The sequence below is a fragment of the Schizosaccharomyces pombe genome (assembly GCF_000002945.2).
Source record: "Schizosaccharomyces pombe strain 972h- genome assembly, chromosome: II".
Lineage (NCBI taxonomy): Eukaryota > Fungi > Ascomycota > Schizosaccharomycetes > Schizosaccharomycetales > Schizosaccharomycetaceae > Schizosaccharomyces > Schizosaccharomyces pombe.
Genome location: NC_003423.3, coordinates 4,305,631 through 4,332,115, shown reverse-complemented (window position 1 = coordinate 4,332,115; position 26,485 = coordinate 4,305,631). Strand labels below are relative to the sequence as shown.

Below are 26,485 nucleotides of genomic sequence, written 5' to 3'. Positions count from 1 at the left end.
ACGCAGTAGTTGTAGCGTTCGAAACCATCTGTAAAGCAAAGTTCAAAATATTTACAGTTTGCTGTTTCTCACCGTATTCCCTTCAATATGTTAGAAGGGTTACTAGCAAGTAAGTCTTTTGTATTAAATACGAAACTAACGAAAAAGATTTTTTAAATCGACTCTTAGGAGAATACATTGAGAATTTTGACGCTACTCAGTTAAAAGTCGCTGTTTGGAACGGAGATGTTACGCTACGAAACTTGCAGTTGAAACGGAGTGTATGAGATTATAAGATGAATTATATTGAAAATTTTGATTTTGTATCTAATAAAATTGTTAGGCTTTCCGTAAACTAGAATTACCAATTTCGGTTCAATATGGTTTGGTTGAAGAACTGACACTCAAAATACCATGGTCTTCTTTAAAGAATAAACCAGTTGAAATATATATAGTTGGAATTCGTGCTTTGGCTTCAATGGAAGAAAATGTGAAGGTAGGGATCAAATATGAATATAGAATAAAACAGCACTTAGGACAATATAACGTTGTTTTAGAGCAGTTACTAACCATATTTATAGTCGCAATCAGAAGTTGACCCACATCAAGTCTTAGAGTCAAAGAGAAGACAAATGCAACTGTGGGAGGCTTCACAGATTGGCAAAGCAGAAACGGCATATGACCCTAAGACACAAACTTTTACCGAGTCTTTGATTACTCGAATGATTGATAATATTCAAATAAATATCCGAGATATTCACATACGTTTTGAACACTTACCTGTTTCCAATGTTGTTCCAGGTGGCTATTCCTTTGGATTGCTTCTTTCCGAATTTTCAATAGAATCTTGTAATGAGGAATGGACTTCGACATTTGTAGAAACCGAATCCCAAACTATCTACAAACTCTGTTCTTTACGAGGATTTGGTATTTATTCTGATGAGACTGCGGAATGCATTGATAAAACTGATATTAATGAACTGATGAACACCTTTCAAGCTTTAATTACTGATTTTCAATCGCGAGAGAAAGATTATATTATTGCTCCAGTAACTGGCATGGCAAAAGTTACTATTAACAAATTACCCACTCCTGAAATTCCCCGATTTCTTTCACAGATATCTTTTCGTGGATTCGATGTGTCTTTAAACGATTCACAAATATCATGTGGTATGTCACTTGCGCATGAATTGCAAGATGTAATGTCTAAGCTTGCATTTCGCAAACGCATAGTAGGAAATGTATCTCTAGATACTCCTCTTGATTATCTTCGTTTTATCTTTCAAAAGACTTTGCACGACATTCAACAAAAACATTACGCACGGTCATGGCCTGCTATCAAGGCTTTTTGTGAAAAGCGAAGAAATTATATCAAGCTGTACAAAAAGAAATTTTTGGCAGTGCAACTATCCGCGGACGAATCTAAAGAACTCGACGTTTTGGAGCTGAATTTGGATATAAGCCAGCTCAAACTTTTCCGTTCACTTGCTTATCAAGAAATCAAAAACGAGGGCTTTGAGCCACAGCCTCCTAAACAACAAGGATGGGGTTCTTGGATGTGGAATAGTTTCCGAGGAGCATCTGATGAAAATGGCGAAGTAACCGATGATCAAAGGAAAACGGTTATTGATGCTATTGGTCTTAATGATTCAATTATAGAATCTGCACACGTAGGCGATTTACAATCAAATACGTCTTTATTTGATGTTCGTTTGGAAGTCCCTTCCGGCAAATTTTCTCTTTTGAAATATCCGAAGAAAGAGAATGTAATTTCGTTGGAACTTCTGAACTTTTTTTCACAATTTAAATGCAATAAAAAAGATTATTCTTTTGTTGCCAACCTTGGTTCTCTGAAAATGTACAACGATGATCGAAATTTCCTATATCCTAGAGAAACCTCCAATAAAGAAATTGAAACAACAAGTCCCTCCATTTTTACTCTTTCCTTTGAACGATCATCTTCTGACGATAATGACACCGACACACTTGGTATTAATTTACGCGCTTTAGAATTTTTTTATGACCCTAATCTTTTACTACGTGTCAAAGGATTTCAAAGTTCCCTTTTTGCTAATGATAATGGACGCAAGCTTGTTCGTCTTGCAAATGACGCCGTCACCGATTTTACATCACAGACCGTTCAGAATTTACAGGAATATTTGAATGAAAAGAGAAAGTTGAACGTAAACTTCCAATTTCAAACTCCTTTGCTTATATTTCCAGAAGATTGCAACAACCCCGAGTCTTTCTCCTTATTTGTTGATGCTGGTTTCATATCAATCACGTCTCAGAACGTTGAAACAAATGATAAGGAATCAAACTCCGAATCTGAAACTTTGTATCATTTAATATATGATCGATATCGTGTGTCACTTGAATCTGCCAGACTTTTATTAGGCCCTTTAAATGAGTTGAAGAATGAATCAAACAAAATAAATGAGGAATACTATTTGATGAATGAATTAAATACCGAGATTTTTATTCAAGCTCAACGTGTTCCTACCCCACAATATCCCCGAATTAAAGTTGAAGGTAATATGCCCTGCCTTAGTTTCATTCTTTCGGATGCGCAGTTTAGAATTTTAAATAACTTAGCATCTACTATGCTCAAAGATGGTAAGGCTTCTGATGATGATGATAACGGAGACTGGCGCCCTGAAAGTTCAGAGTCTTTGGATTCTCATGAAAGCGAGTATAAGTTAAATAATACTCCTTCAGAACAATCTGTGAAAGTCTCCCATTTTTTTGAATTTAATATGAAATTGGGAGAAGTAACCTTAATATTGTGTCGCGAGGATTCTCAAACAAAAAGGAATTCTATGGTTTCAGTCAACTTCGCTAAACTTCTTCTGTCTTTTAATCAATTCGAAGATAATAGTCATTTGAGAATGTCAATCAATTCGTTCCATATAAATGACATGCTTTCTAAGAGTTCTCGTGACAATAATCGTCAACTTATGCGCTGTTATGCTCCAGATAGTGTTGATGCTGAAAATACTCCTGTTATAGTTGAAATAAAGTCTGTCAAGGCTGGCGAAAACCAAAGCGAAACAAATACTACTGTCGATTTTTTATGTGCCAATGGTGATTTTTACCTGGCAAAATTTTCGATTTTAACACTTATTGAGTTTCTTCCTTCTTTTGCACCCCCGCCAAGCAATGATAAACAAAGCACACCGCAGGTTTCTAACAGTGCTGCTGGAAAAATGGAACTCAATTTTAAAATTCATAAAATTGGCTTACGGCTACTTGAAAATTATGAAAGCAAGCCGATATGCATTGACTTACTGGCATTGGATTTATCTGTAAATTCTACAAAAGGAATTTCGGAAGTTGAATCTCGAGTTGATAAAATACAGGTGATGGCATGGGATCATGAGAAAGATGAAATTGTTACTTTGATTGATTCCAAGCAAGATAGTCTTTTTGATCTCAAATGTAAGATGCAGGAAGGTTGGTTTATACATTCCCCAAATCCTTCTACTGATGTAAACATCAAAATGGGCTCCTTTACAATGCTTTGCCATAAACAGCCTATCGAAGAGATTTTAAATTATGCTTCAAATTTTGGTCATTATAAGGCTATTGTCCAATCAGTAAAATACTTGGCTGAAACTGGTACTCATCAAGTTCAACAAGGAACAAATGTCAACATTAATTTATACATTTCCAATCCGATATTCCAGATTCCTTTAACTCTAGAGAATGGGTCTTCTGCGATGGTAGAAATTTTACCCGGTAGTTTTTCTCTAAAAACTCCTTCTTGGCTACCCAATCTGACGTTAAATTTAGAATCCAAATCCACGACATTACGTACCATTTACTATTCGAAAGATTTTGATGAAAAAGGAAATCAAATTACTGTTTTAGATGATCTTAATATAAGTCTTGATGGTTCTATCGTACAGGCTGTCGATTCTGCTATAACAAATTATGCAATTGATTTACATTGTGGAATTTCTGAGCTTTTAATTCATCTCTCACAAGCACAATACCTAATTCTATTAAAGCTCGCGTCCAATTTACCTGAAATGCTAAGTATTGCCAATGCCTTTTCAGCCAATGTTGATGCACCTTCAGTGATGACTTTGCTTTCAGAGGAACTTTACAGCATTGATACGGTTAATGATGCTATTTCCAACCTTAGTCAGAATTCAAGTTTTGATATGAAATTTGGACTCCATTTTCCTAAAATTAGTTTGAATCTTTACGATGGTACTTTTATAACTCCTGAAAATTCTTTATCTCCTCTTTCAAACTTTACCTTAAATGAAATAAGGGCTGAAGGTAGTTATGATCTAAAGACTGGAGCTTCTGCTTTGATAAAAATGGCTTCTCTGGCCATTGAAGATGTTCGTTCGGAAAAATCTAGATATTTTTCAAATGTGATCATCCCTTCTACAGACACGGAGAGTCAGCTTCAAGTTTCATTTCAATACAAGCCAGACACTTCGTCAATACTCCTTGAAGGAGATATTTTTAAGTCCATGTATGTGCTTTCTTTAGACCACTTGCTTTCGATCTATTATTGGTTCGGGCAACCATTGATGGAAAAGAAACTTGAAAGTCCTGATGATGTACAGTCTCTTCAAGCTGAGAGCTCAGTCAGTACTCCAGCTGTTACAGCAGCATCTGAAAAATCCATCAGTTTATCTGTTCGGTTTGACATTAGAAATACATCTTTGGTATTTGTTGCTGATGCTTCCAAATCAACTTCACAAGCAATTGTATTAAGAACTGATCAAATAAGTTTGGTCAAGCAATTATCTTATTCACTTACTGTTCAAAAAATGGGTATGTTTGTTACGAGAATGGATAAATTGGATGACGGCATTCAAATCCTTGACGACTTTGACATTGGCTTTGGGTTAGTACAAGATTGTTCTGAAAACAAGTCTTTTAGTGCTACATTGGATTTGGACAGATTGTTGTTCCGTATATCTGTTTATGACTTGCTTTTGCTTCAAAGCATAGCTCAAGCCAGTGTTTCTGTCATTTCCAGTTACAAAGACAAATCATCTTCTATTAGCGAAAACATGAATTCTGGCGATTACGGTCAGCAAATTTTGAATGCCAGCAATATTGCAGCAGTTCAACAAAAAGCGGAGCAAACTGCTACAACCCTCTTAACAGTTTTAGGTCACGACTCCTTAATTAGCGAAGAATTTACCATTAACAGTGCTGGTATACAACTGATTTTGATTAGTGATGCGCATTGTCTTCCTGTTTTTGATTTCACTATTGAAAACTTTAACGTTTTGGTGAAAGATTGGAGCACAAATTTATCTGCTACAACCAGTTTGACATTGCATTGTAATGCCTTTAATTTTGCTAAATCTCATTGGGAGCCTGTTATTGAACCTTGGACGTTTAGCACTACGGCCATCATGAAAGATGGTATGCATGAAGTAAACATTAACTCAGATGATATTGCTCAAATATCTTTGACCCCAATGATGGTTACTGATGTTCACCGGTTAATCAAATTTTACTTAACAAATCAAGAGAACAACATTGAAAAGCGACCAGAAGGGTATCCATATGTAATATTAAACCAGACTGGCTACAATTTAAGTATACAGTATGGAAATTTGAACTCTAGTGAAATGCAATCTCTTTCACTTCCTTCTGGTAAATGTGTGCCTTGTCGCTTTGAAAGCAAAGAAGTTTTAACTTCTAGAATGTCTTCTAAAGTGCAGGATGTTGCTACAAAAGTCCGCGTTTCATTTGATAGTACCTGGTATCCTGTAGATGAAGTCTCTGTTCATCAGGAAGGCTCATTTCTTTACGAGCTTAAACCCAGAATCGATCAACGAACATTTTTACTTGTAACTGTTGTACTTCTTGAATCAAATATAAAACAAATTATACTCTCATCTCCCTATTCCATTGTGAATAGGACCAAGGAAGTTATTGAGGTCGTTTGTAATGATAGGTCCGGACACCGTCAGTCTTCCGTTATAAAAATCGACCCAAACGAAACCGGTTATGTTCCGCTTGATTTAGCCTGCTTATACCCACTTCGAATTCGACCCGTCTCCAAACTAGGATTTTTATGGTCTAATCAAATAGTCGACTGGCATTCATTGAACAAATCCCCATTACAATATTTGACGTGCGAATCTACCAGTACAAGTTGGAAACATAATTTGCTCGTATTCGCTAGAAATCTGATGGACGGTTCGCTTCAGAATGACTACCCTTTTTTGCAGTTGAATATTTTACCTACTTTGCAAATTGAAAATCTTCTGCCTTATGAAATAAACCTTCGTATTATTGAAAGGTCATCTGGCAATGATTGGCGTTCTTCCTTAAGTCCTGGAGATAGTTTACCAATTCTGCATACTGACTCGAAAAGTTTCCTATTAATGGGAATTAATGTTCCTGACTTAGATTTACAACCAGTTGATTTACCTATAATATACACTCCGATTTCGTCTGGTCAGGATGTTCAAACCAGTGCTTTGCTGACTGCATCGGATAAACAAGATGTAGTAAAGCTGATTTTAAAGTATGAAAAGCTTCCGGGGACCAATTATGTTTCGAAGGTTATGATTTATCCTCCGTACGTTATATTTAATCATACTGATTTATCTATTCAAGTTACCTCAAGTTCTCCAAATTCGATCCGATACACTATTCCCTCAGGTAGTTATTCCAATGACATTAAACCATATTTTTATTCGTTTGATGAGAGTGGTCGCAAGAACCGAGCCATGATTTCAATTGACAACGGGACATCCTGGTCGGCGGATATTGGATTCGATACATTGGGGTCCTCAAGCCAAGTAGAAGTCAGGAAGACAAATGAAAGTGATGTGTGTTTATTAGGAATGTCGATATCAGAGTCATCAGGTAAATTTTGCCTTACCAAGTCCGTAACGTTTACTCCGAGGTTTGTCTTCAAGAACCATTTGGATTGTACAGTTTCTTTACGAGAATTTGGAAGCTCTAAAGTCCTTCATTTACCCAGTAATGAACTCATCCCGATGATGTACTTTAGTAACCCTCAAGAAATTGCTTTACTACTTTCCCTTCCTTCATCTAATAACCATTGGACTTCTCCATTTTTGGCTCAAAACGTTGGTATTGTTCATTTAAAAGCATTTGAATTTGACGATGATGACAATAACATGTCTACTACTTTGCTCAGATTGTGCGTTACCCTTGAAGATGCTACATTTTTTGTGACTATCACTAAAGAAGATAAAGCGTGGCCATTTAGGCTGAAAAATTGCACGTCTCGAGAAATTTGCTATGAACAAAAGCGACCAGATCCAGAATCGGTTGATAGCCGGTTTCTCCAAGGTTCTAGGAGCATGAAATACGCTCTTAATCCCGGGGAAGAGGCTAATTATTCTTGGGACTTTCCGATATTGAAATCAAAATTATTGCAAGTAGAAGTTGGAAAAGCAATTCACGATCTTGATATTTCGTCGGTGGGTCAACTTGAACCATGGCACCCCACAGAATTAGACCAAAAAATAAGGATACACCCTGAAGTTAAGGTTGATAGCTTGACGTCTCTCGTTACTTTTAACGAAATTGACTTAAGTAAACCTAAATTACCCAGTCGAACAAATTCCAACGTGAAAGGCTCGATTGTCGAGCAGAAATTTAAGTTAGTTTTGCAGTTGAAGGGATTTGGAATTTCCTTAATTGACAAAAAATATGAGGAATTTGCATATGCTACTTTGAAGAATTTTACTTTTAGATTTGATGATAGTAAAGACCTTAATACTTTTGGAATGTCATTGGGATGGCTTCAAATTGACAATCAGATGTTGGATTCTGTATATCCAATTGCATTGTTTCCTACAATGATTACCCAAGAAGTCAAACAAGACGATCCCCAACTTTTACAGCTGCGATTTTCCGTCCTTAAAGATAGCAGTTTTAATATTCTATACATTAAGTATGCCTCTCTCCTTCTTCAAGAGCTATCGCTCGAAGTGGAGGATAGATTGGTTTTAACGTTGTTACAATTGCTTTATCCATCATCCGATGTTTCTAAAGATTCTGCAAGTCTCAGCAAGAACGCTTTTGCGGATAAGTTTGAAATACCAGATCTTGACGCGGATGTTTATCGCAGTAACGTATTTTTTGAGACTCTCCATTTACAACCAACCCGATTAAATATATCATTTGAAACTTCTTATGAATCGGATCAACCAGCTGTCAAATCTTCCAATCCCACATTAGATTTTATGACAGGTATACTGATTAGCACATTGGGTAATATTCATGATGCTCCCGTGCAACTGAATTCCATTCTTCTTGAAAATGCTCGTGGCACACTTTCCGAAATGGCAAACCGAGTGGCAAGTCATTATAAACAGCAGGTTGGTTACCAAATATACAAAATTGCCGGGAGAGCTGATTTTTTGGGAAACCCCGTTGGTTTGTTCAATAACGTTGCATCTGGTGTATTTGATATGTTTTATGAACCCTATCAGGGGTTTTTGTTACAAGATTCGCAATCATTCGGTGATTCATTTGCTCGTGGAACATCTAGTTTCATGCGTAAAACTATTTATGGTGTTTCAGATAGTGTATCAAAGATTACTGGGACGATTTCTAAAGGTCTTTCAACTATGACTATGGATCCAAAATATCAAAATTCTAGAAGACGGTTTCGTTCAAGAAATAGGCCAAAAGAAGCTGTATATGGCGTAACCGCTGGAGCTAACAGCTTTTACGACAGCATGTCTAGTGGATTCAAAGGTCTCAAAAAGCCATTTACGGATCCAAAAAACAACAGTGCTGGCAAATTTTTGAAGGGATTTGGCAAGGGTATGCTTGGTTTAGCTACCAAACCTGCTATAGGATTGCTTGATATGACCAGCAACGTGAGTGAAGGCATTCGTAACTCAACCGATGTTCGTACTAATCCTGAAATTGATAAAGTACGTGTGCCAAGATATGTTGAATTTGGAGGTCTAATTGTACCATTTAAACCCTACGAGTCGCTCGGAAAATATATGTTAAGTTGTTTGGATGACGGCAAATATGCCTTTGATGAATATCTTTACCATGCTGAAATTCAAAATGTCGACATTCTATATATCAGTACGAAGCATTTTATTATAACCGGAAGTAATTATATTGTTAAAATCGCTGTACCCGTGAAACAAATTAGTGGTTTGCGGGTATCTGAGCATGACTTGGTTTGTACGTTGTCTAACAAGTCAGTGAGATATTTACCTTTGCCAGCTTCGCAGGAGATGAGGCAAAACTGCATAAACGCTGCATTTACTGCTTATTCAGAACATTATAGATTGCGATTGAAGCAGATATCCCCACTTTAAATTATCAATTTTTTTTTATATTTTTGTTTACTTTTTAAACTATTGTATATTTTCTTCTATTCAATTGATATTGTTTAACTGAATAGAATTCTTCTTGTTTGTTTACATTTGCTGTGTTTTGGCAGCGGTGTGAATCCCTCTTTGACTGTGAGTATCTTTCCACACCAAACTTAGAATTGTTTGTGAAAGAGAAAAAAAAACCGATTATGAGCATAACGATGTCCGATTCTTCTGCTTACGGCGAGGAATTAATGCGTGAGCGATTTGAGCACTTGCTTAAAGCTTACGAAAAAATGGCTTTGATGGTAGCAGAACAAGAGGAGTTTAATGCTAAAATTGAGGACATGGCTTTGAAATTATTAAGTGAGAAATATGACAATGAGGCTTATCAAGCTGAACTGTTTTATCGCTTGTCTAATTGTGTGGAAAAAGTCCTGCACAATAAAATAAGTATCACTGATCTAAAGACTGAGTATGAGGAGATTCTTGAGCAAACGCTGAAGAAAGAATGCAAGGCTTATGAAAGATCTTGTATTGAGAATGTGAAATTAAAGAAAAGAACAGAACAAGCAACCGCATATTATGCTAGTTCCTCAAGCGAACCGTAAAAAATGGGACATATGAGTCGATGTAAATTTCTTCGAATTTATTAGTTATTAAGCATACTCAGTCTATGTGTATCTTTTCCTTCTAAAATTTGACATGACAATTTACGACGGATAGTGAATGGAAGTAATGTGCAAACTATGTCATATATTATTTTTAGTTTTTTACATCTCTCCATTACTGATGGAAGTATCTACTGTTTAATTATGAATGTTTTATAAATGAAATAATTTATTTGTATGAAAAAGCATTATTGCGAAAAGTCTGTACAACTCTTGGTAAAATTATCACCATGAAGAAGCTTTTTATATTTAAAGCGTTTGTTTATTACCCCTTTTCAATCGTATTCAATCATATTCTTATAGTAGTTTTTATATTTACGATCCATCCTGCATTGCCCTTCTGTATCGGACAGGTTGAAAACGCGTAGCGGATTAAAAATCAAGTTTGAACAGACTAATGTGCTTTATTAAACATAATTTGAGAAATTAATTATCTTCTGTTCTAAGATACGTTCAAGTTTTACTCAAAAAATCAATGTGTACATCAGAAGGTTGGAGTATTTACCTACGCTTAAAATCAAATTTGCTTTGAAAAGATATTAACTTTCAAATGTTCAAAATTGCCGGAAAGCGCATAAAAAATATTATTAACTACTTATTAAAACATGTTAAATAAAGCATGAACAATTCCAAGCAATTTTTGAAGTACCAACCCTTACTTGAATGGCTAGCAAAACACGAAGCTTACATTTCACCCAAACTGTATATCGCTTCAAGTGGGGTCGCAGGAGATGGTATATTTTCTACCTTTGATATAGATGAACTTGAAGTTTTAGCAAAGATTCCTAGAAGGATCATTCTGAGTCCTCGCAACTCAAGATTTGGAGATTCGTTGTATACACATTTTAATGAATCTAATCGGTCTGATGATATTAACTTTGACAATAGAGATCAGGTTGGGCTGGTCATGCTCGTTATAACTGTAATATTGGAAAATATAACAGATAGTCCGTGGAACGCTTATTTAAACACCTTGGACGAAACTTGTATGCCTGATTCCCCATTATTATGGAAAGATAAAACGTGTCTTGAGGGAACCTCAATGCTTGATGTAATAAATACAAATTTAAGAGTATACAAAAATCAATATGATCAATTGGTCCGCCCTTACTTTTATAAACATGCTGATCTCAAACAGCTTTGTCCAAAATGGAATCAGTATTTAGAGACTTGTGTTCTCGTCCAAAGCAGGTGTTTTTACGTTAACAGCTACTACGGTTTATCTTTAATACCCTTTTTCGATATTTTTAATCACAAGTCTGGTCCAGCTATTGCTTCGCTACATTGTCAGGAGTCAAATGATCATAAAGGCGATATCAAAATAGAATTTATTTCTTTTCAGTATATACGAAAGATGTCCGAAATATTCAACTCCTTCGGAAACTTTGCCGCTGATGAATTGTTCACGCAGTATGGATTTATTGATACCGCTTGCAAAGTTTGGCGCGTCGACATGACAATGATTGCTTATGAAACTAACAGAAATTTTTATATGGAGTGGATTCATAAAAAAAGAATAATCAACACCCAGGAGTTGCTGGTCACCCCAACTACATACGCAAATGACAAGTCTGAGACTTTACGTTCAGTAATGATAAGACAACCTATGGATCTTTATATAATAACAGATCATGGTCCCAGTTACGGGCTTTACTTATATTTATTTTTTTGCATTTACAAAATCAAATTCCAAAAGTGCGATATGAATATAGTAATGCTTACAAAGTATTTTAATGAAATCTGGGCTGTGTTTATAGCACATAAGGAGGGAGAAAAAGAAAAGGTTGTTGCTCAACTCTCTGGTTTTTCTTTTTATTGTAAGGCTATAGAATTTCTACAGATGCTGTGTCAAAAGCGCATTAGTCGTTTCAAAAATGGTGGGTTGACTGCTGAAGCTTATAAGACTCTATTGTGCGATCCGACTCTTAAACGAGAGAATAGGTCTCGTTTAGTCTTACAAATTTTTTATCATGAACTTAATTTACTCGAAAAATCAATGCAAGAAACAATTTATCTTTGTACTGAAAATTTTGAAGATTAAAAAAACAACATACAACGGTTGGAAATGTTGCATAAAAGGAAAAGGTAAGATCGAAGTTCAGCTTAAATTTTAATCATAATTTTGTGCCCTTCTTAATTAACATTGTAGTAACTTTATGATGTTTTCCAAAACCCTGCATCGTTCCCTTTCTAGATGTCCTGTGTAATAAATAACCTATTTGCCATTTCAAACTTTCGGTATAAACAGCATCAGAAATATGAAAGCGTCAAATTAAGCAAATGAATTAGTAGGCATAGAAATAAGAAATCCGATGACAATTTAGATGAAAACCAGTGTAGAGCACATAAAGTGTACAATTTGTGAAGGAATAACATAATATTAATCGTGCATGGTAAACTATGCTTTCCATGGCATTCTTTCTTATGAGAAAAGGAAGTAGAAAACGCATTTATAAAATGACTTTACTGAAAATACATATGGCATCTTTTTCCCTTTAGTTAATTAAACTAAATGATAAAATATTAAAATTAGTCACCGTCTTTGATGATTTGGAGATCAAAATATCCCGGAAATAGTTTTTTGAACCGCAAAATTCCAAACTGTTAAGCTAACCGATCCTACATGCCATGTTAGTATTTCAGCTGCCATTGTGATAAATGAAAATAAAAATAAAAAAAAGATTTTCAGAATTTTCATTAAAAACAACATACCGTAGATTGATCGTGGAAGAGATAGCACCCATAGAGCCCAAGAAGGAAGCAAGAATGCAGGGAGGAAAAAGACAGGTGTTTTGGACTCTTTGAATTGAATATAAAACCGGAATCCACGGGTTAAAATCCAAAGAAAAAGGCTTAAAACCCGCTTGAAAGTATCTTGGAAAATTTTAACATTGGCTGATTGTTTTTCCCACTCTTGACTGAGTTGTTCATACTTTCTATTCAGACGGGCCCATTTAGCAAACTGATCTTGACTGCTAGTAGCGTTTAGCTCTTTCTTAACAGTAAGCAGCTGCTCTAAAATTTCTTTGTTCTTCTTTAAATCTTTATTATTAGAAACACTAACGTAAATTCGATAAGCCTTTCACATTATTAGTTTTCTTTACAACAAGTATATATGTTAAATTACCCCATCAATAGTCCTTTTTTTTGCAAATTTATCGAAGAAATGAATAAATAAGCTTAATAAAATTGTTGAAATAATCAGATCCATCATAAAATATGGACTTGTAAGAAAGTACAGTGGTTAGTGTCAAACGTGTAACTGTTGAGTATCACGCTCCCTATGACATGCTGGTCTAAAGGTCGAAACTAAACACAAGTTTGTTTGTTACGATATTAGCTATTTTGTGTTAGAAAATAATAATCTATTAACCTTTTAAAGTTCAGAAGAATTGATGTTAAGTATATTTATCTAGCTTCTGTAATATTAAATAGAAAAAATAGATAAAATAGCTATATGATATTCAATTGACAAATACTTTGATCATGAGATCCATGAAAGTAACTATTTTCATTCATAACGCTTTATTTAAATTCAGTAAATTGACAAATTAGGCAGAAGGTTGTTGAGGAGATGGGGGGATTGGTGGATTTCGAGGATCGTGATCATTTTTATACTCAGACTGACGCATAAGTTCAGAAATATTTAAATGTTTGTATGCATATGGCCTTGGTCCAAGAATCGTCTCAACTTCGTTATAAGTGATGACTTCTTTCTGTAATAGACGTTGAGCAATATTTTCTAAGCCTTGCTTATGTTCTAGCAAAAGTTTCTTAGTTCTTTCGTATGCATGCTTTACAAGCTTTCGAATTTCTTCATCAATCATTTGAGCTGTAGCCTCAGAAAATGGTTTTTGAACAGTTTCCCGAGTGTCGATGGGATAAGCTATAGTACCAACAGTCGGAGACATACCATATTGGGTCACATACGCTTGAGCCATGCGCGTTACTTTTTGAAAATCATCGGAAGCTCCCGAAGTAATCTTTTCTGGTCCAAAAAATATTTCTTCAGAAACACGCCCAGCCAAAGCCATTCCCATTTGATCTAAAATCTGCCCTCGACTCATCAGATACTGATCTTTGGGTAAATAACTAGCATAGCCAAGGGCTTGAGCTCTAGGAATGATTGAGACCTTCAATAGTGGATCGACGTACTCCATAAACCAACCAGCTACCGCATGTCCAGCTTCATGATGAGCAACGGTGTTTTTTTCTTCAGGACTTAGTACCCTACTCTTCTTTTCCAAACCTGCCGTGACTCTTTCAATAGCTTGCTCAAAATGTACCATTTGGACTTCATTACTATTTGATCGTGCTGCAATTAACGCTCCTTCATTACATACATTCATTATATCAGCTCCTGTAAAACCAGAAGTTAGGACGGCAAGACGCTTGGCAATTAAGTCGATGTTATCGGCTGCCTTAATATGCTTAAGGTGGACCTTAAATATTTGTTCACGACCGCCAATATCAGGACGATCAATCGTAATTTGACGATCGAATCGACCAGGACGTAGAAGTGCCGGGTCCAATACGTCTGGTCGATTAGTACCAGCGAATACGACGATATGTTCGCTAGACGTAAAACCGTCCATTTCAACTAATAGCTGATTAAGAGTGCTTTCGCGTTCATCATTGGAACCAAATTGTCCTCCACGTCCTCTTGCTTTACCAATTGCATCAATTTCATCTATGAAAATAATACAAGGAGCGTTCTTGCGAGCAGTAGCAAAAAGATCTCTTACGCGGGAAGGTCCAACACCAACAAACATTTCAAGAAACTCAGAACCTGACACACTTAAAAAAGGGACGTTAGCTTCACCAGCGGTGGCTTTAGCAAGAAGAGTTTTACCGGTACCAGGAGGACCAGAAAGAATGGCACCACGAGGAATTTTAGCCCCCAACCTTTCATAAAACTTGGGATTTTTTAAAAATTTGACGAATTCCATAATCTCTTCTTTAGCCTCGTCAACGCCAGCGACATCAGCAAATTTTATTTTGATATCAGTTTCATGATTAAACATCTTCGCTCGGCTCTTACCAATTCCAAAAATGCCACCTTGACCACCTCCTGCGGCACCCGAAGCCCGTCGCGATAAATAAATGACACTTCCAATGATCAGTAAGGTGGGAGCAAAAGACAATAAAGTAGCAAGAACAGAGACTTCGTCATGATAAGCGACAGGGACAAATTCAGAAGGTGGAATACCCAGTTGACGTTGTGCATCCTCTAGTTTTCGATCGAAAGAGTCGATGGAACCAATTGAAAAATAGTACTGCCCTGAACCTGAAGCTACACCGCCTCTCAAAATAACTCTAACCATATTGCGGTTAACAACAACTAGCCGTTCAACTAAACCCTTGTCTAAAAACTGTTGTCGAAAATCTTGCCAAGTAATTTCTTGCATATTTGCATTAGGCGAGAGAACATTGTAAAGGATATAGGCAACTAAAATTCCACCTAAAATAGTGTTGCCATTTAAGGCTATTTCAAAAACTTTTTTCGGATCATTGCCATTCAATCCCTTCTTTTTTGAATCATCATTTTTCTGGCCATTTTTCCTACCATTAGCATCAGAATTGGATCCTGAAGACCCATTTTGCGATCTTTTTGAGGTTACGCTAAATTGTTTAGATGAAATGAGAGGGATTTTATGTTTTTCCGGTATTCCTTTATTTATTTTAAGGGACTGAAAAGATCTCTGAGAAAGTGAGAGAAGAGAAAATTGTGAAACAGCTGTGGAACGTGTAGAAAAAGTATAAGCCCTTGCCAAACGCAAAGAAGAAAAATTATCCTTCTTTACGAATTTAGAAACCAGGTAATCTCCTGTTTTCCTAGTAGGTGCCCTAAACGTCAAAAAGGGATTTCGCATAAGGAATATTATATGGAAATAAGTCGCAGGGTACAATAACTTGAATTGAGCGTGTAAGGGCAAGTATAATATATAAAACCCTCAATATCGAAAGAGATAAACGTAAATGATTGTTTTAAGAAAAATATCCTTCGTATATGACGAGTAAAGGTGGATTCTAGAATTAAAAAATTCAAGAAAGCAGTAATTAATCGTTCAATTCAGTAATTGAGACCAAAACGAATAGAGACGAAAAGTTATAAGGTTGTATTAAAATAAAAATTTATTATTACCTCCGGACATGGATTTGGGCAACCTCCAAAAAGCGTTATGAAATTGAAGAAATTCCAATGTTTCACGTCAGCAAAAATGGTAATTAAAAGGAATAAGAACACAGTTGTCACTTTTTTTTCAGCTCAATAAACCCGTTACTAATCCTGTCAACAAAAAATAGCCTAAAGGAAGGATAATATAGATGCCTTGGACTTGTGTGTTGTGGGTAGTGACAACCTTCCGAAGCATTAGTCATTTATTATGGGCACCGACCGTAATGAAATCAACCAACTTCTTAGCATTGTCTCTATTAATTACTATAGATTTACTAAACGTATTACAAGTATATTGTTGACAAATTAAAATACATTATAATTTGCTGAATGGATAATATTAGCGAGTTGATTTACATTACTAACTTAGATACCATAATAAAAAACATTTATGCATATTTGTATCAAAAAAAAAAAAGGAATAAATAATAGTCACTATAATATGCAAGCTTGATAAAGAAGAAACTTTACGGCTATCAAATATATATGGAAGAACGCATTTTCACTCAAAACAATTGACGAGTATTTTTCCCAAGTAAAATACTCTCTAAAATATACTTAGTTTTGGTAAATAATGAAAAGATTTTTTTTATCATGATGGCACTATCGTAATAATCGACAGAGAGATAAAAGGGTCATAAACAAATAAGTTTAGAGAAGGAAGGATATGCTATGTCACAAGTGTTGCACTATATAAAACAATCATTTAGAAGCATAGTTTAAGGACAAATGGTGGTAAAGGCTAGTAATCGGAGGATCCTAAAAGATCAGCGACCGCTGGCATTCTTGAAGAGAACACGTAAACAATAGACCATTCTAAAATACCAGAGAAAAACCCGGTACATTTTTCAAAAGTAGTATGGTAAAAGGATGCAGTAACAAATAACATCCACCACCAAAGTCCAAGAAGACCAAAAAGTACTTTAGTAGATGTAGCTTTTATTCCATTATTCAAAATAAATGAAAAGTTTTCAGACAACATAAACAAGCTCGAGTGAGTTAACAAGAAAACATGGCCCGAGAGATCATGACCACCAGACCAAGATCCGTTTAATCCCTTGCAAGTGGAGGCGGTAAGTGGAATGAACACAGATGAATCACCATCAAAGTTTTTGCAACTTCCGCCAGATAATGCAAAGGTTCTATCAATCAGGCCAGGTCCTATAAACCATTGGGTTACAAACATCCACCATAGAGTGGCCACTATATACCTTGAAATAAACTTGAAGTCAATTTTGTTTCTCTTTTGATCCCAAGCATGATAAAAATATACTAAAGAAGTCCAGAACCAGCCTCTTTTTACAAAAATCAAATTAATCAAATTTTTCGAGTTTCCAAAGTAAGAGGTAATCGACCATTTGTCAACATAAATGCTATAAATGCTACCTAGAAGAAGTGTAGTGGCATATATTTCAAACAGAAGTATATCTTTGCGACGAAGCTTCAATATAGAGGTTTCTTCATTCCAATAATGACTAGCAGTTTTTTCAGTCATTTTTTTTAAATAATTTTTATTAGGCAGACAACGTATACAAATTAAACTTAAAAATAAAGATAGAACGGTGTAGTGAAAAGCAATTAATTCATTGAAAGAGTTAAGGACATGTATACCCTGGGAAGTTTGGTGTAGTTACACCACCAACTTACGTGCGTAGACTAGAAAAAAAACGAATCATTGCCTCACGTTATAAGAGAACGAAAAGAAATAGTCCTTAATTGTGGATAATTAAATATACGAATTCTTTCGTTTTTTAAGTTGCCATATAACGCCTATTTTGCCTATTTTTGTTAAAAAGCTAGCAAGGCGTAAATCTATCATTTCTCGCTACGATTTGAGTATGCATAATCAAGCCAAAATTATTTCTGTTAAAAATGTTAAACCCATAAAATTACTATAAAGGAGGTATTTGTATAAAGAAAATTAGAAAAACCGTTAGCAATTAATAAAAAGTATATATTATTATGACTTTCCTATTTATTTCATACAACAAGCGAACTGGAAGACAGTTAGACTCATAATATTTTGCCATTAATCAGATTATGCATTCTCCAATGTAAAGAAATTTAGCATAAGAATTTTCAAACAGAATTTATCAACTTACAGTGCTAACATATGACACTATTTCTTCTAATCAGACCAGACTTGACGAAGGAACTCTTCCATGTCCACATGAATTCTCTCAAACGCTTTAACCCAAGGATGGGTAAGCATTTTTTGGGGTCCAGGACGACGAGTTTTGTCTTTATCCAGACACACGCATAGAAAATGTTGAAAGGATTTCGACCATTTAATACCGGGTTCTTGAGGTAAAAGGGGAGGTGGCATATTTATTATATACGAGAGCAATTCAATAGGCATTGGTGGGGGGCTACCCTCGGGAGGGAATGGAAACCGGTTTAATGCGACCTCCATCAATGTTAAACCCAAAGACCATATATCTGACGATATAGTATAAGATCCCCCAGAAATTCGTTCAGGCGCCATGTAATACGAAGTTCCAGTGAATGTGCCAGCGAGAGAGTTAACCAATTCTCCAGATACACCAAAATCGCATAACTTCACTTGACCTTTTGACGTCAGAAGGATATTTGATGGCTTAATATCACGGTGTATTATTTTCCTGTCATGTAAATAGCTTAAACCGCTAAGGACACCGAATGCAATCTTGCCCAATGGTCGTTCTCCAGTGCGTCCACCTTGACTGCGTACGCGTTTGTATATCGCGTCGAGAGATCCTGCTCCGCAATATTCCATAGCTATGTTTAACTGACACTCTGCGTTATTGTAGCAAGCGCCATAATATTTAACGATGTAAGGAGAGGTACAACTTCTGTTGATTTTTAACTCTCGAAGGAGTTGCTTTTGTAAAGCGGTATTCGGAGCAGCTAATACAGTTTTCATAGCGAAAATCATCTGAGTCCCACGAATTCTGCATTTCCTTACAGAGCCACTAACACCTTCACCTAGACTGTTCATGTACAAAATACCTCCATTTGTAACCAATTCATGTAGGTGATCATCATCAAGTTCTTCCAGAAAGGAAGGAACAAATGTTTTACTATCCCGGCTCTCCTTTCGCTGAGTTAATTTCGACTCGCTAGAAAACACCAGGTCTGTAATCTCGACAATTCCTTGATTGTCATTACGTTCAGGATGACTTATATATTCTTCAGAGAACCCATTACTGGTATCTAAGTTCAAGACAGGTTTTTTGGACATAGAGGCATGGGCGCTTTCTTCGATATTTTTTCAATTTGTAGAAAGAGTGACAAGAGATGACTGATACCAAGTCCAAAAGTTTGTTTGTATTTTTAACAAACTTCAATTTTTATTCTTCTTTTCCAAAAACGCAAGGAAAGTAAATTCTAACGTATGGTCTTCCCGCTAAATAAACCTACCAATTATAAACTTTTTTGAAGTTTTTGCTTCCTGAATTAGAAAATTAGAGGATAGCACTATAAACGGAAACTTTGATGGAAGAGTTAATTCCTCGCAAACAAACAACCGAGGCCTCTATTAGAAGAAATCGTATAGTTTTCGGAAGCTATACTAAATACGATTGACCATTATTAGTATAACCTACATTTCTAAATTAGGACTTCACTAAATAACTTATGGACTTAGCTATGTAGATACGTTATTTTAGAATTAGTGAGACCTTTGTTAAAACGACTTCGGGAATTGTTCATTACGAGTATAAGTTAATGTAATTATGAGACTATCATATCCTGTGAGCTTTCTTCTTTTATTTACTATAAATGTCTACCTCTAAAATTATAATTAATTTTGTTCAAGGAAAACATAAAAGAATATATTTATCATTGCATGATTTTCTATGGCTTATAATAACTACATACAATCCGTTAACTATTATAAGAACACGATTAACTACGTAAAGTTCAAATATTGTGTTTTGCACGTTGGTTTACCGAAAAAGCACTAAATAACTTACAAGCAAACTGAAGAAATTAGTTTGAGTTCTATCTGTACTTATTTTAGAGAACAATAAAAACTTTATGTTAACCATATGAAGATTTTATCTGTGTATGTTGACCTAAAAGTCATTGAAAAATGTCGCATCAGCAATAATGTCTAAAGCAGCGTAATGTAGCGTAGCGTGTTAATTTTGCAGTAAGGGCAACAAGTTGAATCCCAATAGTTTGGTTTGACAGTACAGTAACCATTATATTTAATTTAAATAAAACCCTTACATCGGGGAGAAAACATGTCAGAACATACAAGAAAATCATTCTCTGATTTAGGAATATCGCCATGGCTTATCGATACGCTAAAAGCACTTGCAATATATGAACCTACAGATATTCAGGAAGGAGTAATTGCTCAGATTTTAGAAGGTATGCTTACAAAAATTAATAAAGTAAAATTAAGTGTAAAATGTGCCTAACAAATAAAAATTTATAGGACGTAATTGTATTGGAGGTGCTAAAACAGGTTCTGGTAAAACTGCTGCTTTTGCTTTGCCTATTATTGAAAAATGGTCTAAGGATCCATCAGGAATATTTGCTCTTATTTTGACACCAACCAGGTATAAAATATAACATTATTGTACTTTTTCTTAAAATTTAAATTAGTATAAATGTTAACTATTCTACTACAATTAGCTAACTCGAACAGAGAACTTGCAATACAGATTGATGAACAATTTGCTGCTTTAGGTGCTAATCTTAATTTAAAGCATGCGCTCATCGTTGGAGGCATGGATATGATACGACAATCTATTGATTTATCGAAACGGCCCCATGTTGTTGTAGCTACTCCTGGTCGCCTAGCTGACTTGATTAGAAGTAATGGTGAAGAAACGATAGCCGGACTACGTCGAATAAAATTTTTGGTAATGGACGAAGCCGACCGTTTGTTGTCTCCTACCTTTGCTGATGACTTGGATGATTGCTTTTCTGTTCTTCCAGCCTCTGAAGATCGTCAAACGCTTTTGTTTACTGCAACTGTTACTGATGCTATTCGTCAGCTCAAATATCAGCCACAGAAAAATAATAAGCCTCCCCTTTGGTTATACGAAGTTGAAACTGATAACATTTCCGTACCTTCTACTTTGCAGCAAAGTTACATATTTGTTTCCTCACAAGTACGAGAAGCTTATTTGGTGCATTTGTTAACGATTCCTGAGAACGCTAAAAAGTCTGCAATTATCTTTGTAAATCGGACTCGCACTGCTGAATTGATATATTCTATTCTTCGATTGCTCGAGCTTCGTGTCACCGAACTTCATTCAGAAATGGTACAACGTGAAAGGATCAATTCACTTGGACGGTTTCGTGCGGAAGCTGCAAAAATTTTGGTAGCCACTGACGTTGCAAGCAGAGGTTTGGATATTCCTTCTGTGCAACTAGTAATTAACTTCGACCTTCCTCGTGACCCAGACGACTATATTCACCGAGTAGGTCGTACAGCTCGTGCTGGACGCAGTGGCGAGTCCATTTCCATTGTAACGGAGAGAGATGTTGATTTAGTCCATGCTATTGAGGATCGAGTAGGAACTAAGCTTTCTGAATATGAACACGTGTCAGAGAATAAGATGCTTGAATACATCAAGGAAGTTACGGACGCTAAACGCCAGGCTTCTCTTGAGATGATCGATAGGGGATTTGGTGAAAGGAGACAGAAGCGAAACGAGAAAAGGCTGATGGCCAATGGTATTTCTAATAAATTAAAAAATTCTGGACGCAAAAAGAAAGCGAAGAATACTTTATCTACGGAAAAGTAGTATAAAAGTTTTGAAGTTCAAGGTTGTTTTAGTGGTTTAAGGTATATATATATACGGATAATAATATTTAAATTTTGTTTACTTAAAGGAGGTTGCGGTTTTATTGACCACATTAACTATCAAATGTGACGATGAAATAGATTTTATAACAAGAATGCAAAGAATGTGGACATTGCGACATTGTGGAAAAATATTTTTTATGGACTAATATTTCTCCCTATTAATTTTGATTCTAAATATTCTTAAGTACAGGTAATTGTTTACAAAGCATCAATCTTCCTAGACCGTTACCGTAATTTGTGGATACCACGGTATATTAGAACCCAATGGCCTTTATGATATAACTAACCAACATTATAAAAGCAAATCTGCCATACCCAATTCGTTTCTTTCTTTTAAATAATCTCTAATCATATGAATAAAAAGGATAAGAAGTTTAATTACATTTTTGGGTCAGAGATTGTTAATGATGTAAAAAAGCGATTACCTTATTACAAATCTGACTGGATTGATGCATGTCATTATCGAGTACTTCCTGCTTGTTTAAATATTTATTTTTCAAAGTATGTGCGTTTCAAATATACATTTATCACAATTGACATTTTATCGTGCTTTTTCTAAACTTGCTAGCTTACTCCCAGAATTAGCATTTGCCTTAGATATGTTTGCAAAAACAAATAACAGTTTTGGGGTGAATGAGGTTTTACTTGCCAGCGTTTTAGGTTCAGTTGTTTTCGCGTTGCTTTCTTCGCAGCCTTTGTGCATCGTCGGGGTTACAGGGCCTATTACAGTCTTTAATTATACTGTTTACGATATAATGCATGATAGAGGAACACCATATTTCCCTTTCCTTTGCTGGATTTGTCTTTGGTCAATGATTTTTCACTTCATCATTGCTATAGCAAATGGGGTTTATTTTGTAAAGCATATGTAAGTTCGCTTTTTGCTTTTATGTTCTTGTGATATCCAGCTAATTGAAAACTGTAGCACAAAATTCAGCTGTGAAATTTTTGGCCTATATGTTGCGTTTATTTATTTGGAAAAAGGCGTTCAAGTTCTTTGTGACCAATTAAAGTATGGGCTTACAAATACATTTCTGTCAATTACTATTGCTTTATTATTTTTAATGGTGGGATGGCTTTGTGATACAGTAGGAAAATCTTCTTTATTCAGTTACAAAGTACGTATTCTACTTCTTGATTACGGACTTGTTGCATCCATCATTTTTTTCAGTGGGTTTCAGCACATTGGGAAAATGCGGGAAGTTTCTTTAGCGAAACTTCCTACAACAAAAGCTTTTGAACCCACGTTATCTAGAAGCTGGTTTATAAAATTTTGGAAAATACCCGTTGGGGATGTTTTCCTGGCAATTCCTTTTTCTATTGTTCTCACTATCCTATTCTATTTTGATCATAACGTTTCTGTATGTATTGTTTAATTTCCTTTTTTTAACATTAGTAGTCTGTAATGGCACAAGATCCTTCGTTTCCATTAACCAAACCTGCTGGATTTCATTGGGATTTTTTTCTTCTTGGTATAACGACTGGAGTGAGTGGTATTTTAGGTATTCCTGCTCCAAATGGGCTTATTCCACAGGCTCCCATGCATACTGCAGCACTTTGTGTTAAAAGGGTTGATTATGATGAAGACGAAATTGAAAAAACGCATAAAGAAGTTATAGATCGAGTTGTTGAACAACGAGCTAGTAATTTCATTCAGGGATTGATGACTGTTGGCACCATGACTGGTCCACTTTTACTGGTGTTACATCAAATTCCTCAATGTGTTTTAGCAGGATTATTTTGGGTATTTTTTTTTTTTTTTGAAGGGAAGATTATATTTTGCTAACTGAATTTTAGGTGATGGGGTTTTCAGCAATATTTGGCAACGGTATCACTCAAAACGTAATCTGGATGTTAAGTGACAGAAAGGTGGTATCTAAAAACCATACTTTAAACCACTGTAGCTCAAAACGCGTAGTTTGGTTATACACTATTTTGCAATTAATAGGTTTTGGTGCTACCTTTGCAATTACTCAGGTTGATAAAGCATCCATTGGTTTCCCTATTATTATTTTATTACTGATTCCATTTAGGACTTATTGTATGCCTAAATGGTTCCTTGAAGAAGATCTTGAAATTTTAGACGAAAATGTGGGAATTATTGCTTATCAAAAAGTATAATCTACTTTTTTTAAAGATGGGGTCTTCTATAAAATATAAAAAAAGCTTGATGGAATAGGTTGTATAATTAGGTATTTGTCATGACTTGATTTCAAAGACGTTTTCTAATAATTAATTTACTAATATCGTACAATGGTAATATATTTGGTGTGTTAAATTTTGATTAAATATTAATAAGCTAGTCCAAGCTATACTTTCGTAGTTTCACCAAGAATGCCATCGAAGGATGTAATCATTATACTCATTAAGAATATTTCGCATTAGTTTCCTTGGTAAGCCTTCGGCAACCCATATAGTTTGTAAAGCAAACCTACCATTTAAATATTTGACAATTGACGTAAACAATGGAGCCATTTCTGGTCCCCTCTCATAAGCTATAATTTGAATCCATTTCTGTTCAAGCAAAGAGGCAGAGTGCGGATCAATGATAATAGACTCTTTGCCATTATCTTGTTCAAGTTGCTTTCTAAGCTGCATGTCATTTTTAGAAGACTCATCAGATTCTATTAGTGCAATCGCTTTTTTCTTAATTTCTTCTGGAACGAGAATATACATATAGATATTCTGTTCATAAACCCAATTTCTTCGACACAGCCAAGCAAGCATTTCCAAATAAACTAACTCATGATCTTTCGATGGAATAATGGAGGCAAATGGTCGCGGTTTAAACGACAAAATAGCTAAAAATGTTGACAGTGAGGGAAGGCTCGGAAATTCCTTTTTAAAAAGCTTTGACTCCTCCTCCAAATTAAACAGATTAGCAGTTGGGGATGTAACATAAGTATTCCGGATTAACAAAGGAGGAATAGCGATAGCCTTTCTCCAATGAATAAGGTGTTTTGCTAGAATAAAGCATTCTGATACTGATATTCCTAGACGATTAGCGATATCTGTGAACCTGAAATATTGTAAGTTAGTATTTAATAGCAATAATAAATTTTGTTTAGACTTGACAAAACTTACGTTAAGTTAGGTTTTACTATGGCAATGAAAGAAGAAAGAAGAGAATTTTGTAAAAGAGGAACACGTTTCATTATAGTGTCTGTATCCTTTAAGAGCAACAAAGTCCAATAGGGGGCAACGAAAGGTTCAATAGAGGAAGGATGTTCTTCAGAGAAGATGGTTTGAGATGCTAAAATAGTTGATGGTCTAACCTGCAGTTCGTAATTTTCAAGTGTGTTGGTGGAAACCGACATAGGCCAGAGTAAGCTTAAGTTAATCGATTGATTTATCTCTAAATAAGCCGTATGCATGTTAATTAAAGCCTCATATGTAGTAGCAAGAACCGAAGCAAGATTTGAGTGATGAGGGATTTGAGCGGCATACACATCGAATGGGACGTTTTGGCTTGAATATTTTTCAGTCAGTTTTAAGATGTGTATACACTCATTTTCAACATAATTCCGTTTTGCTTGTTCATATTTAAGTCCAGTAACTAACTTGACTACTATATGATCATACATCGTGTTTACAGTAGGGCGATATACGGTAGCTGTAGGCACATTTAATACAAAGACGACATGAAATAAAGACATTGAAGATCTCGATTTTGATGAAGATGATTTTACTTCAAAACTTCCTGTCGAAGGGTGTGAAGATTCGGGCTTTGATACCAAATGGCTCGAAGAAGCATTAGACTCAACAGTAGTTCGTGGTTTCCTTCGTTTAGCCCACTCACCGTTCGGACCAATATGAACAGGACATCCCAAAAAAGTAAGACCATCCACCCAAATTTCAAATTTTTGATTGCAAAGTTCAATACGAGGACTTAGCATATTTGCGAGAAAGCCTTTTTCATAACCAAGTACATGTGTATCGTCAGCTACTTCAGTAAACCTATTATTCTCATCATCATCGCTGTCATCAAGGTCGAGCATCCCGATTGCAGACTCCGCTGAATCATTATTATGATGAGTGGCTTGTAGACGTACTTGAGGTTGTAGCGGCCAGTGAAAGACGAAATTAGCTCCTGATGTTGTTTTTTCAACAAGGAAAATGGCTACTAATCGAGGAGTTAAGCGTACCATTTTGGCGTTTTAAAACAAAGTATAAATGTGTATGTTCGATAATTGAAGTACATATGTGTGTTTTTTAATATATTTTTCACAACAGAAAACCAAATATCACCTTAAACATTATACCTCAAGGGGGTGGTATCGTTTTCTGGTAATTTGCGTGTAGTACGAAAGATTTGTGAGCGATATGCATCTGGCAGCTCGGTGTTTTAATCGCCTAGTACAAAACTAATAAGATCTAACATGAATAGTTAAACTGAATGTTAACTAATTATTGACATCTTGAGATATGAGTTCACGGCTTTGTAAATTAATGTGTGAATTGAAAGTAAAAGCATCGCTATGCAAAATTTCTAATGTGCGTAAAACCTTAGCAACTTTAATAGCTCCAATTCAATTCTCAAGAGTTT

At 35.5% G+C, this 26,485-nt stretch overlaps 10 protein-coding genes and 17 long non-coding RNA genes across 27 annotated transcripts; 11 read left to right on the top strand and 16 right to left on the bottom strand.

The window, feature by feature from the left end:
- Nucleotides 1-20: 20 nt before the first annotated feature.
- Nucleotides 21-9,287, top strand: vps1302 (lipid transfer protein; the record flags this gene model as incomplete). The annotated part of the gene is made up of 4 exons (NM_001023821.3): nucleotides 21-109; nucleotides 148-260; nucleotides 323-475; nucleotides 561-9,287. Exons 1-4 carry the CDS (start codon nucleotides 88-90, stop codon nucleotides 9,285-9,287), a joined length of 9,015 nt encoding a protein of 3,004 aa, NP_596800.2. The 5' UTR covers nucleotides 21-87.
- Nucleotides 3,881-4,145, bottom strand: SPOM_SPNCRNA.6554. Its single transcript, NR_195902.1, has one exon. It is a non-coding gene; the product is annotated as a non-coding RNA (long non-coding RNA).
- On the bottom strand, nucleotides 4,294-4,666 carry SPOM_SPNCRNA.6553. Its single transcript, NR_195901.1, has one exon. It is a non-coding gene; the product is annotated as a non-coding RNA (long non-coding RNA).
- On the bottom strand, nucleotides 4,775-5,197 carry SPOM_SPNCRNA.6552. The gene has a single exon (NR_195900.1). It is a non-coding gene; the product is annotated as a non-coding RNA (long non-coding RNA).
- On the bottom strand, nucleotides 6,574-7,201 carry SPOM_SPNCRNA.6551. The gene has a single exon (NR_195899.1). It is a non-coding gene; the product is annotated as a non-coding RNA (long non-coding RNA).
- Nucleotides 7,725-8,298, bottom strand: SPOM_SPNCRNA.6550. The gene has a single exon (NR_195898.1). It is a non-coding gene; the product is annotated as a non-coding RNA (long non-coding RNA).
- On the bottom strand, nucleotides 8,418-9,057 carry SPOM_SPNCRNA.6549. Its single transcript, NR_195897.1, has one exon. It is a non-coding gene; the product is annotated as a non-coding RNA (long non-coding RNA).
- Nucleotides 9,288-9,493: 206 nt separating the features above from the next.
- spo2 lies at nucleotides 9,494-10,092 on the top strand (the record flags this gene model as incomplete). Its single annotated transcript, NM_001355843.1, has 1 exon — nucleotides 9,494-10,092. The coding sequence occupies one exon, from the start codon at nucleotides 9,494-9,496 to the stop codon at nucleotides 9,893-9,895; it is 402 nt and encodes a 133-aa protein (NP_001343087.1). The 3' UTR covers nucleotides 9,896-10,092.
- Nucleotides 10,093-10,186: 94 nt separating this feature from the next.
- On the bottom strand, nucleotides 10,187-10,437 carry SPOM_SPNCRNA.6548. Its single transcript, NR_195896.1, has one exon. It is a non-coding gene; the product is annotated as a non-coding RNA (long non-coding RNA).
- Nucleotides 10,438-10,485: 48 nt separating this feature from the next.
- On the top strand, nucleotides 10,486-12,279 carry SPOM_SPBC16C6.01C (lysine methyltransferase). Its single transcript, NM_001355842.2, has 2 exons — nucleotides 10,486-12,040; nucleotides 12,105-12,279. The coding sequence occupies exon 1, from the start codon at nucleotides 10,575-10,577 to the stop codon at nucleotides 11,994-11,996; it is 1,422 nt and encodes a 473-aa protein (NP_001342972.1). The 5' UTR covers nucleotides 10,486-10,574; the 3' UTR covers nucleotides 11,997-12,040; nucleotides 12,105-12,279.
- Nucleotides 10,561-11,658, bottom strand: SPOM_SPNCRNA.6547. Its single transcript, NR_195895.1, has one exon. It is a non-coding gene; the product is annotated as a non-coding RNA (long non-coding RNA).
- get1 (GET complex subunit Get1) lies at nucleotides 11,674-13,207 on the bottom strand. Its single transcript, NM_001023818.3, has 3 exons — nucleotides 13,083-13,207; nucleotides 12,668-13,034; nucleotides 11,674-12,574 (listed from the first exon to the last, which is right to left on the bottom strand). Exons 1-3 carry the CDS (start codon nucleotides 13,167-13,169, stop codon nucleotides 12,513-12,515), a joined length of 516 nt encoding a protein of 171 aa, NP_596798.1. The 5' UTR covers nucleotides 13,170-13,207; the 3' UTR covers nucleotides 11,674-12,512.
- On the top strand, nucleotides 12,379-12,919 carry SPOM_SPNCRNA.6546. The gene has a single exon (NR_195894.1). It is a non-coding gene; the product is annotated as a non-coding RNA (long non-coding RNA).
- Nucleotides 13,208-13,246: 39 nt separating the features above from the next.
- yta12 (m-AAA protease Yta12) lies at nucleotides 13,247-16,308 on the bottom strand. The gene has a single exon (NM_001023817.3). The coding sequence runs from the start codon at nucleotides 15,826-15,828 to the stop codon at nucleotides 13,507-13,509; it is 2,322 nt and encodes a 773-aa protein (NP_596797.1). The 5' UTR covers nucleotides 15,829-16,308; the 3' UTR covers nucleotides 13,247-13,506.
- On the top strand, nucleotides 14,109-14,356 carry SPOM_SPNCRNA.6545. The gene has a single exon (NR_195893.1). It is a non-coding gene; the product is annotated as a non-coding RNA (long non-coding RNA).
- SPOM_SPNCRNA.6544 lies at nucleotides 14,699-15,419 on the top strand. The gene has a single exon (NR_195892.1). It is a non-coding gene; the product is annotated as a non-coding RNA (long non-coding RNA).
- A 148-nt stretch (nucleotides 16,309-16,456) lies between the features above and the next one.
- On the bottom strand, nucleotides 16,457-17,699 carry fit1 (CoA pyrophosphatase (FIT) family lipid storage protein). Its single transcript, NM_001023816.3, has one exon. It carries the CDS (start codon nucleotides 17,626-17,628, stop codon nucleotides 16,876-16,878), a length of 753 nt encoding a protein of 250 aa, NP_596796.1. The 5' UTR covers nucleotides 17,629-17,699; the 3' UTR covers nucleotides 16,457-16,875.
- Nucleotides 17,700-17,701: 2 nt separating this feature from the next.
- On the top strand, nucleotides 17,702-18,365 carry SPOM_SPNCRNA.6543. Its single transcript, NR_195891.1, has one exon. It is a non-coding gene; the product is annotated as a non-coding RNA (long non-coding RNA).
- On the bottom strand, nucleotides 17,976-19,673 carry pek1 (MAP kinase kinase Pek1). The gene has a single exon (NM_001023815.3). The coding sequence runs from the start codon at nucleotides 19,351-19,353 to the stop codon at nucleotides 18,262-18,264; it is 1,092 nt and encodes a 363-aa protein (NP_596795.1). The 5' UTR covers nucleotides 19,354-19,673; the 3' UTR covers nucleotides 17,976-18,261.
- On the top strand, nucleotides 18,503-19,833 carry SPOM_SPNCRNA.6542. Its single transcript, NR_195890.1, has one exon. It is a non-coding gene; the product is annotated as a non-coding RNA (long non-coding RNA).
- A 431-nt stretch (nucleotides 19,834-20,264) lies between these two features.
- On the bottom strand, nucleotides 20,265-20,598 carry SPOM_SPNCRNA.6541. Its single transcript, NR_195889.1, has one exon. It is a non-coding gene; the product is annotated as a non-coding RNA (long non-coding RNA).
- Nucleotides 20,308-21,937, top strand: dbp8 (ATP-dependent RNA helicase Dbp8). Its single transcript, NM_001023814.3, has 3 exons — nucleotides 20,308-20,489; nucleotides 20,557-20,680; nucleotides 20,770-21,937. Exons 1-3 carry the CDS (start codon nucleotides 20,360-20,362, stop codon nucleotides 21,875-21,877), a joined length of 1,362 nt encoding a protein of 453 aa, NP_596794.1. The 5' UTR covers nucleotides 20,308-20,359; the 3' UTR covers nucleotides 21,878-21,937.
- On the bottom strand, nucleotides 20,735-22,065 carry SPOM_SPNCRNA.6540. The gene has a single exon (NR_195888.1). It is a non-coding gene; the product is annotated as a non-coding RNA (long non-coding RNA).
- Nucleotides 22,066-22,223: 158 nt separating this feature from the next.
- Nucleotides 22,224-24,210, top strand: bor1 (HC03 family inorganic anion exchanger). The gene is made up of 5 exons (NM_001023813.3): nucleotides 22,224-22,440; nucleotides 22,508-22,807; nucleotides 22,865-23,300; nucleotides 23,339-23,683; nucleotides 23,737-24,210. The coding sequence occupies exons 1-5, from the start codon at nucleotides 22,292-22,294 to the stop codon at nucleotides 24,058-24,060; spliced, it is 1,554 nt and encodes a 517-aa protein (NP_596793.1). The 5' UTR covers nucleotides 22,224-22,291; the 3' UTR covers nucleotides 24,061-24,210.
- SPOM_SPNCRNA.6539 lies at nucleotides 23,225-23,634 on the bottom strand. Its single transcript, NR_195887.1, has one exon. It is a non-coding gene; the product is annotated as a non-coding RNA (long non-coding RNA).
- On the bottom strand, nucleotides 24,189-26,255 carry npr3 (Npr2/3 complex subunit Npr3). The gene is made up of 2 exons (NM_001355841.2): nucleotides 25,024-26,255; nucleotides 24,189-24,958 (listed from the first exon to the last, which is right to left on the bottom strand). Exons 1-2 carry the CDS (start codon nucleotides 26,085-26,087, stop codon nucleotides 24,265-24,267), a joined length of 1,758 nt encoding a protein of 585 aa, NP_001342971.1. The 5' UTR covers nucleotides 26,088-26,255; the 3' UTR covers nucleotides 24,189-24,264.
- On the top strand, nucleotides 25,544-26,041 carry SPOM_SPNCRNA.6538. The gene has a single exon (NR_195886.1). It is a non-coding gene; the product is annotated as a non-coding RNA (long non-coding RNA).
- Nucleotides 26,256-26,485: the final 230 nt, after the last annotated feature.